Below are 10,520 nucleotides of genomic sequence, written 5' to 3'. Positions count from 1 at the left end.
CCCCACAGCTTTTATTGCTGTTCACGACATCATACAGTATGGAATATCCCTCTCAACAGTCGAAGTCAGCTCTCCGGTCTGTGTCCTGTCCCAAGTTCTTGTGCATCCCCCAGCCTACTCACTGGTGGGGAGGTGGGGGGCGGGGGAAGAGACAAAAGAAAACCTCAGCACAAGTACTGCTTAGCAGCAGCCAAAGCACTGGTGCATTACCAACATTGTTTTAGTCACAAATCCAAAACACAGTATGGGCTGCTATGGAGAACATTAACTCTAGTTACAGCCAGACCTGGGACAGTCTGCCCCATGGCTGCAGCCTGGCGCAACCCAGCCCCTCAGCCCGGGCAGCCAGGCCTTGCAGTGACTCTGCACCTTGCAGAGGGCAGGTGGGAAGCAGGGGTTGCTGGCCGTAGGGACACAACCCCACCGGATGCGACTAAAGGGGCACAGGAGCACAGCAGAGCATGCAGTCCCCAACAGCACCTTCAGCCTGTCGGTCGTGGGGAAGCAGTGGCCCCCGCTCCCGCCAGCCCACAAGCAGTCCCACTGCAGGCACTATCCCTCATTTTCCGGCAGCAGCACCAGGCAGGACTGGCACACGGGGGTCCTGCACAGCCCCAGGCCTACCCCAGGAGTGGGCTGCAGCAGGAAGAACAGAGGCTCCCAAGCCAGCAGCACCCTTTCTTGCTGTGCATGATCAAGTCCTGCTTTCAGCCTCCGTTTCTGGCACTACCTGCTGTACCATCCTCTGCACGATGCCGCAGCTGGGGCCAGCCGCAGGCTTCCCGGTGATGCTGGTACATCCTAGCCCTCCAGTAGCACTGGCTTTTTTCCCCACTCCCCACACTAGAAATACTGACATGAGCTCGTAACACGTTGGAGCTGTCAGTTTACACGTCTAAACCAGACTAAAAGTACTTAATTTGTGCAGGTTTCAGGGGCTCACCTATGCTTTGGTCCATGGAATTTTTGACTGAAAGCAGGTGACAGCATAGCCACCTGAAACCAATACCCCACACAAATTTTTAAAAGCCTGCAAAAGCCACTGTCCTTCATAATTACTTTATTTCCAGTCTTCGTTCCCTTTTCTTCACTGACCAGTAGAGAAGAGAAAATGTCTGGAGTTTTACACAACCCTGCATGCTGCTCGAATGCAACTACTGCAAATCAGGCTGGCTCTAGCTGAAGAATCCAACAGATGGAAGAACTCCAGGATCTACTGAATCAGAAACTCTGCATACACAATTACTGCTGTGTTTATGTCGGACAATTACCCGTGAGGTTTTCCGAGAACAGCTGGTGAGTTCCAGTCTCAAGAAGGTCTCGCACCGTTCCCTGTCACGTAGCCTTGGTCACTGCTTACAAACTATTTTCAGAGCTTTCACAGCACTGCCAGTGTAAGGTTCAAGAAGTGCATTGAATAGAACAACGCTTTTCTCCCACCCAATGACTTAACACACTCTCTCATGAAAAGCTGCAGTCTCGCTTTTTGACATTTGCCATGAAATTTTCACACTGCACTTCAGCTGTATGCACCAAGTATGTTTTATAAGGCCTCTTCCACAAGGATACCCAAATAGTTTTTACCTCGCTCATTTTAACTGCTGATGGCGCTCACCTACTCTGATTTCAAGAAAACTGACCATGGGTTGGGAATATAGTATTAATATATATACTGAAGCATGGCAGCAGCTTTCCCTCCCTTTCTAGCCGGCTTTCCCTTAGATGTGAAAAAAAAACAATGCACCTTTCACGGGTACTTCAGCTGATCCCACAAGTCACTCTGGTCAGAAGAGCCTGTCACATCCCACACCCTCCATTACCTGTGGAAGAGAAACTCATATGGCTCTCCTGCCTGGGAACTAACGTGACCACAGCACACACAAGAAGTTTCCTGGAGCGCAAGCAGCCAGCAAGGCAGAGCTCAGGGGTGACTCTTGATGAAAGATGTAAAGATACAGCCCCAGCAGACTTCTGCAGCCCTACTCCGGCCCCTTACAGGAACTCTCATTGTCAAGGTTGGGGCTAATTCGGCACTGCAACCAGATGCCAGGTAAAGTCTACTAGTCTAGTTGAGACTGCGGAGCATTGGAGCCTGGAAGAGCACATGCCACCTAGGCTGGAGGGTCTGTATGGAAAGAGAAAGCCTCTTGCAGCTGCGTGTCACTCTCCAGGGCAGAACCTTTCAGTTTATCAAGATTGACTCCTCTTCCTGAGGCTTCCCGCCAAAGCTTGTTGTGAGCCAGGGTTCTCTATAAAGAGGTCAGCACGCTTTTCGCTCAGCGCAGTTAAAAGAAAAAACGAGACCAAACTGGAGTTCCAGGGAGCTTTTATTGAGTTTAATCAACAAAATCAGGATTTTACCATTCATCTTTTTTGCACTCGGAACTCATGAAGCTCTTCACAAGTCAGTGCTGCGACACGCATACAGCCAGAGAAAATACATTCTCAACAAAATCTGAGCTCCACTGGAGAGTTTGCCAATTACCGATTTAACAGAAAGCCAATTTTCCCCTCCCTCCCCTGAACGTTTTCAAGAACTAGTCCATGTTGTTTGCTGGTTAACATTAAGAATACCAACCTCTTGACTAGGGACCAGTGGATTATGATATTCCACCTGAATTGCAAATAATTTCTTTTCTGAAATAGAAGTTCCAGTTTCTTTCAATAAAGGGAACAGTGACTATTTTCTTCTCCTGACACCCCTTCCCCATAATTATTGGTTAAAATACAGCAAGGCTGTATCTTAATAAACCCATCCCTCCCCACACCCCTCCCCACCCTTCCCTAACTTGTCTATAGCAGAATTTAACAATGCTTCCATGTAGGGACATTTCAGCAACACAACGGTGAACTGAGCAAAACCTATATGACAGTCTGCCAAAGTCTCATTTTGAAGATCGGATGCATGCTCTTTGGTCCACAGACCTGGTTTATTGTGAAGATAAACTGTGATTCACAAAAGACGGACCAGAAGTTCACAGCAATCGGAAAACTCCCTGTGCAGACTACTGTTGCCCAACCTTTACCATGGCAGCTGTACTGCTGGAGTTCCTGGGAACAAAATTCACTCCATCCTCAGAAAGTAACAGCTGCTTGGCCCCAGCATTACAAAGTCCAGCCACCAGGACAAGAACCACCGCAACGGCAGCTTGGGAGACGTGGCATGGCATCTCCGTAACCTCTAGAACAGAAACCAAGGCAGGACAGCCATCTGCTCAGGTTTGTGTCCTATCAGTTGTTGGAAAAAAAAACCACAAGTGTGTGAAGCATTTTTAAATCCTTGGAGCAGACACCCTCCCCCATCCCAAGTAAAAATAAAGAACAAAAGATCAGAATGAGATGATTTGATACCAACATGTATGCAACATGAATTCATGTTGAGCTTCCCTGTTCTTACCCACAAAAAAAGTCACGGAGGGCAAAGGAAAGATGCTCCCATCTCATTCTGGAAATTGAAAGTGTATTTAAGACCAACCCACCCCCCTCCCTTTGGGAAAAGCCCTCCAGCAACTGCAGTGCACTCCTGATGGCGCACACCCAGAGACCAGCCTACAGTTTCTCTCAAGTAAGCTGGCTGAAGATTCGCATCACCCTCTTCACAGCCGCTTCTCCCAGCTGTGAAGCTCCATTTCATCAGATTCTTGGTGTGACGCTTTTAGACTTCTGAGGGGAAAAGCGCAGAATATATCAGATTCTCATTCACGTTATCTTTGTCAGGGGAAGTATTTGACCTAGGGCTCATCACTGAAGGCTCCAACTAATGCATAAATGTAAAGGCTGGTACGAGACCAGCAAAAACAGGAGCTCGCAAGGAATCTCGGAAAGCCAAGATTTATACACGCTGCTTACTCCTGGGTAGGGGGAAAAAAACCCAACAAAAAAAAAAAACAAACCCCGAAACAAAATTAAAAAAGAAAAAAAAACAAACCCCAAAACCAAAAAAACTAGGATTATCCTAGTCCTTTGGAGCATCTTTCCATTTGCAAGATCGCATCTGTTAGAGATAGCCTACTAGCACCAAAAATAGGCTGCTTCCTTCTTGACAAAAAGCCACCTAGAAATGGTGCCCCGATAGTTTAGGTAAGTGCCAATCCTCAATTAGAGGCCAAGTTTAAAGTAATACTTTCAAAAGTTCTGTGCTTCAAGAGGGACCATCAACGCATGGCACCAGGCTAACCTACCACAAATCCAAGCAGAGCACACACATCTGACTCGACATCGCTATCCTGTTCTTGTTACATGTGCGTGCCCTGGTAAGATACAAAACTTTTATTTACATTTTTCATGTCTTTGTTGCACTAAAATGATCCCTCTTCTGTCTCTCTGGAAAATCATAAGCTGGCTGCAGTACAAGAGCAAGATTTTACTTTTGGTCAAAGTTACCACCCACAAACTCCCACCCCCCACCCCCAAAAAGCACCCCAAAATTGTTTACATTTAGTACCTGCCAGTCAGATGTAAGCTGTGTGGCTCACAGAGTGTCTGTGACCAAGCTCTTGAGTTTGTACTCTAGTGCAGCATTTGCTACAATTATGGAGTCACTGCTGACAAAAGAAAAAAAAAAATCCCAAACACAAAAATCTTTCCACCTTGCAAAGCTATTGTCAGGAGGCACCTGGCTTCTGTTTCTGATCCTCAAGGAAACGGAGGGGTAAGCCCGCCTTGTAGTTCCAAACAATTTCACTCAAATTTAAAAAAGAAAAAGGGTCAAAATGGGGAGAAATTAAGACAATTAATTCCTGCCTCAAAGGTAAGCAAGCGTGGTGTGAGTGCAGCATCTGTATACGCAATAAATGACTGAGCAAAAGGGACTGCATTCATCCAGGTGCCTCCTGACAGTGTTGGTGAACAGGCTAAAAGGGAATTTAAAAAGAGTACGGTTTTTGATTTGTCTCACTCCTTTTGCCTGTAGATCAGGCCAAACATCAAGCATGTTGGGAGGGGCACAATTTAAAGCAACACTACTTGACCAGAAAGCACTTTTCAGCAATATACAATGCAAAACGACAGACAGCAATTCATGCCAAAACAGAGGAGATGGCAAGCAGCTTTCTGCAGCTTCTGACATTAACAGGGGTTTGCCCTTACCTGCTCACAAGTCTGTATAGAGGCCGCTCTGGGCAGAAAACGCACAATGCTGCAGGAAGTGAATCAATCCCACAAAGCTCCAGAACTGTCAGTTTATGCATGTAAATTGGTTTTCTATGGTTTCTCTTAAACCCAAATCCATGCCTTATGCATATACCGCTCAGCAACACTGACACCCGCTGGATTTCCCTCATGCCATGATGGAACACAGTCATGGCCCCCTTCAGAGCTTGTCGAGTTTCTGAAGTTTCTAAGGGGGAAATCGAAGAGCATCTCCCAACAGGCTGAGCTACAGATTTTGAGGCTTTGCAGCCCCACAAGTGATCTCTTCCACATGAGCGGTACAGGACAGTGCTGCTAGCACCAGAGCAAACCCACCCTGACAAGGGACGCTTGTAGAGGCCTGCTCTTCACGGAAGTCAGAGCACTTCTCATTGTTTAGTGTTGCAGAAAACTGAGCCCCTCTCATCTTTAGCTGCTCCCATAATCAGTCTAATCCCTTTAACCCCAGCAACCTTCATCACAAAAGAAAAAGTTATATATGAACCCAAACAGAAAAAAAAAATCATATTTACAAAGTTTGTACAATATACACATCTGATTTTCTAAGGGACACACTGCACCAGAGGAAAGAGGGCCATGGCTCTGAAACAAGTCTACATATCAAGTGCTGTAACTACTAATGGAGACTCTTATGGAAACCAGTCTTTAGTGTTCTGCTAGAGCATAGGGCTTTTCTTATGGCTCCTGCAAAGGATGACAGGCTACTCTTTCCTTCTGGAGCTATGATGCTGCACCTAATCAGCCCAGATTTTAAGTTGGTTTCATTTTAAATACAGGTATTTACAGTGTGGGTGAACTGCAGATGCATATCAACTCCTCCAATTTAAAAAAAAAAAAGTTGAAGAAAAAAGTAGTATTACCAATACGTTTCACCTCCCAGCCCTGGGCTTGAGTACTTGGGGAGGAGGAGAGGGGGAAGAGAGGGGAACTTTGACCTGAAACCAAAAACGGCTGTTGATTCCTTGGGCTGTGTCGGAAAGGTGATATTCTGAATGGTCTCATAGCATAAGGCACTTTGCACGAATAAGTAACAAGCTCTTTAGCTTAAAAACAGATGAGTAACCAGGGAGAAGTTGAAATGCACTCAGTCAATGGTTGAAGAATTTGAAATAGCAGACAAGCTCGTGTTCATCAAGATTCTTCTCTTTTCAGGGTTTCTCTTCTTCCCTTGCTGCCCCTCCCACCCAAAGAAAAAAAAAATTTAAAACCAGCAGTTAGTGCAACTAATGTTCAATCAGCACACAGTGCAAACAAGTGGAAAAACAAAAAGACATTCCTCCTTTTATCTTCTTTCTTCCTTGCTGCCAAATTTAAAAAGAAAAAAAGGCCGAGCTCTTTAGTCTTCATAGTTCCAAAATGAAAAGACGAAGAAAAACCCACAAAGAGAAGGGTATCCCCAAAGAATCGATGTGTCACAGATCTGGATCAAAGGGCTTCACCTTCTGGTATGTGTAATCAAAGCCTAAAAAAAAAAAAATCACAACCAAAAAAACAACCACAACACCCATAGTTAAATCAATTCTATGCAAAACCAGAACATAAGTAATGAATCACACTGACTACGTAGCAGCTCTGGAAAAGCAAAGGGCATTTGGAACAGCTCAACCTCAACCACAGCTTCGCAGAAAGAGGTGCTGCTAATGCCCTGCTATACCTATGGAGCACAACTACCTACCTACTGGTTTCTTGTCCTTTAGGAAGTGGCAAACAGTTCTCAGGCAAGGTCACAGCATTCCCCTTAAGGAAGCCACCCAAGAGCCTTTTCCAAGTTCATCACCTGGGGTATTATTTATTTATAAAACATGGAGAAAGCTCAGCCAGCAAAGCAGAGGCTGTAGACAGCTTGGTGTGACTGGCTAGGGCTATCCTTGAACGATTTCAAAGAAGGGGTATTGGTTCATTTTAACACTATCTAGCAGTCTGCTTCTATGTCCACTTTTTTTTTTGTCACCCGGGAAGAATTTCAGCAGCTTCATTGGGATTTTCTTTCTAATTCATGATCTTTGAGAAGAGTACACAAAAGAATGATTTCCAACCCAAACTATGGTGTCTGATCTTGCACGATATAGCATCTTAACTAAAACCAGATCAAACATCATCCTGTAGCTATTTTGCTTGACTGCAATCCAGGGCGAGTTTTCTTCTTATAAGAGGACTCGACTCAGCAGTTTTTCCTCAGACAACAATCAGAAAGGGCACACTTAGGAGTCTCTGACAGTGTTCATTTTGTTTTAAAGCTATGTAGATGACTTCGAGTGGCAGCAAAGATGAATTACAGCTTTTCTACCTACTGTGTTTACTTGCAAGAGTTCTATGAACCAAAGGATGCAAAAGATGCAGCACCTTTAGCTTGAACCTGTTCCTTCTAACTGGTGAGGTGCTTAGGCTCTTTTGTTGGTGCTCTGTTCTCAAAGCTATCCATTTTCTCTCCTCACCTTTTTGAGGACCACCTTCCTCTCTGCCCCCCACCAATTTCTCATTTTAACTAAGCAATACAGAAAGAATTCCTTAGGCTACTAGTAGCCATCCCGGCCTCACCAAACAGCATTCCCCACCACTCCTTTCCCCCCATTTTTGGTCTCCTTAGCATATGGTCAGCATTTCAATTAAAGCAACTAAAAATTATTCATCCTCCCCTCCCAGCTTCAGCACACCCACAGAATTCCTTGCACTGACAGTCTATTTCAAACCCTTGTTTTCACATTCAGAGCCTCTTCAGCACATCAGTTTCCCTCTTCCCCTGCAGTAACATTCACACATCAGCTCTTCTTTCATGCAACACAACTTCTCTATTCAGGAAGGCATTTACATACACACATGTTTACTGTTTCTCATCTTCTACAGGTTCACTGTGGTATTCTGCCACATACAGGCTCTTGTCAATGTTGCTTGGTATGGGTTTAATTTCAGTTCCCAACTGCTCCTCAATACTTTTCAGGTTGAATCGATCATCATAGGTGATCAAGTTGATGGCCAGGCCAAGATGACCAAAGCGACCTTGACCAAAAAAAAAAAAAAAAAAGACTAAAATAAGTAATAGAAGGCTGATTGAAAAAGTCTGCAGACTGTGGAGTTATTAACATTGCTCTCTGATAAAAGCAAATCCAGACACCGCCACAGGTCTCTACAACTTTCACATCAGTTTTTGGTATGGAGTTTTGTACTGCCATAGGAATAACAAAACCCAGGAGGTTCAAAAAGTTCTGACCAGACCTCCTCATTAATTACCAGCAAAAAGTCTTCCACTACTGCATTATGCACACCCAGCCCTTCTTCAATAACAGAGATCTTGAACAAGCCTGAACTACAAAGTTCAAGTACACCAAGTTCCTTTGTTTACTTTACATATTTTCTTTACTTTACGTATTTTGCTGATGTCCAGACATTAGAAACATACCTTGGAGCACATGCAGAAGAAAACTATGCTTAAGACACCACGGAAGCTAAGTTTTCAGTATAGAATTTTCCCAAACTGCAAACAGGAGCATCAGCAAGTCTCCTGAGATTAAAGCAAAATATGCTTCCCCCCCCCCCATTAGGCTGTTCAGGCCAGTTTCAAGAGAACAGCCCTTTATTCAGATATTTGTGAGGATAACCATCTGAGATGATACCCAAAAATAAATTTGTCAGAAAAATCAAAGCTACCTAAAATAACTCTCAGATACAGGAATAAAAAACAGAAGCCAATTCAAGCCTAAGAAACATCAGAGTCATCAGCAAAGTTGTACCTAAAATGTTTTTCCTCTCACCTGATCTGCCAATACGATGGAGATAAGTCTCTGCCAGCTTTGGGAAATCAAAGTTTATCACCACATTCACAGCTTGGATATCAATACCTCGGGTAAACAGATCTGAAAGACAATCCAGGTCATGAAGAAAGTTAATTTCAATGAGATCAAATGCTGACAGTATTTAGGGTGGAGAGATTAACAATGATTAAAATTGACTTGCACTAGTTTCCAGATATAAGCTTCCCTTGTATCAAAGACAGTTTACATACAATTCTGCTACAGCTTCTTCTTGCTCTTTATCCATTATAAACATGAATAATACAAGAAGAATGACCAAAACACCAGATCTGCACATCTATGCTGAAAAAGTAGTTAGCAGGAAGCTAGTTTTTTCCAAGTTAGACTATTTCTGAGCAGGTCTTCTTATACAAGCATCTCCTCACACATGATCGTGCATTGCAATGTCACAACAGACTTGAGATCTGAACTACATCCCGCTAGCTCAACTGCTTTTATTCCACTTCTAGTGATTTTTGTTAAGACAACCCAGACACATGCAGTGATCAGCAGACACTGCCATATACGGCCCAAACAGGCCGTACATGGAGAACTGGAATCACACACAGGCCAATCAAAACTATAAAAATATTTAGAAGAGATGAGCTATAAACACTTAAAGAATCCGCAAAACTTACTCAGCTGACCCTAGCCACAGTTCTACCGATATTTCGTAAAGCTTATGGCCCAACAACTCAGAGAGCACTCACATGTGAAAAAATACAGCAAACATAACTAGTGCAGAAAATACTATCACAGTAAATGAATCGTTAGTGAGTTGCACCTTCACGGTTTGTCACAAAAGACAAAAATCTACATGTTTAAAGGAGTGCTCTACCCTGCTACACGCAGGCTTGACAAAGACATCTTACCAAAACATACTGTTTTGTTTTATTACAAATCAAGTGATCTGTTATACCTGGGCTAATGGCTAATCCGCTTTCTATCACAACCTTTAGAAACAGGAAAATGTTTAGGAACTCTTACCAGTGCAAACAAGATTGCGGCATAAGCCATTTCGGAAATCGTGGAACACACGATTGCGGTGCTCCTGGAAATATATATATAAACAAACGAACAAAACAAAACAAAAAACAAAACAAAACAAACAGCTGTGACTTTCAGGTATATTCAAGTTACAAACACTGAACTTCAATGACATGAATTCCTCCCCCTCCTCATTAGAGAACAGCTGAGTCAAACAAAGCTGCTAGTACATATTTTTCAGCACTTCTTACCCATATATTCTAAAGAACTTACCAGAGGGCCCTTGGTACCACTCTTAGACAAAGACACTTAACTGACTGTATTTTAAAGCCTCCTACAGTTGCATCAAAGCCATCTCAGAATAGGAGCATCTGAAGTTACAATTACATGAAACGCGCATCAAGAAAGTTAAATGATGTTTTGACTATCGTCTTCCCCCAGCCCCCTGCCAAATTCAATGCATATTTTATTCATTCCCTTAAAAACTGAGGTCGGCAGTAACTTCATTTTCCAGTTTGGAGTATTTTTCACTACCGATTGTCTCTCCTCTCACAAAAAAGTCACTTTGGGCCACACAAAGATTATATCACTGTT

The 10,520-nt window shown here is 43.6% G+C and overlaps 1 protein-coding gene across 2 annotated transcripts in view; it reads right to left on the bottom strand.

Annotated features, from left to right (window-relative positions):
• Positions 1–6,098: 6,098 nt before the first annotated feature.
• Positions 6,099–10,520, bottom strand: part of DDX6 (DEAD (Asp-Glu-Ala-Asp) box helicase 6) — a 12,721-nt gene continuing 8,299 nt past the window's right edge. Inside the window, exons 10-13 of one of the 2 annotated variants that reach the window (XM_009581165.1) lie at positions 9,927–9,990; positions 8,901–9,002; positions 7,969–8,148; positions 6,099–6,613 (exon numbers count right to left, since the gene is read on the bottom strand). In XM_009581165.1, coding sequence (XP_009579460.1) covers positions 7,973–8,148; positions 8,901–9,002; positions 9,927–9,990 — 342 coding nt within the window. In that variant the 3' untranslated portion in view covers positions 6,099–6,613; positions 7,969–7,972. Of the gene's footprint in view, positions 6,614–7,822; positions 8,149–8,900; positions 9,003–9,926; positions 9,991–10,520 lie in introns of those variants that run through there. The other variant, XM_009581164.1, reaches the window with a different exon arrangement.

Source organism: Fulmarus glacialis, unplaced genomic scaffold, assembly GCF_000690835.1.
Source record: "Fulmarus glacialis isolate BGI_N327 unplaced genomic scaffold, ASM69083v1 scaffold18337, whole genome shotgun sequence".
Classification (NCBI taxonomy): Eukaryota; Metazoa; Chordata; class Aves; order Procellariiformes; family Procellariidae; genus Fulmarus; species Fulmarus glacialis.
Note: the sequence above shows the minus strand (reverse complement) of the source record. Positions and strands in the feature narration are given on the sequence as shown.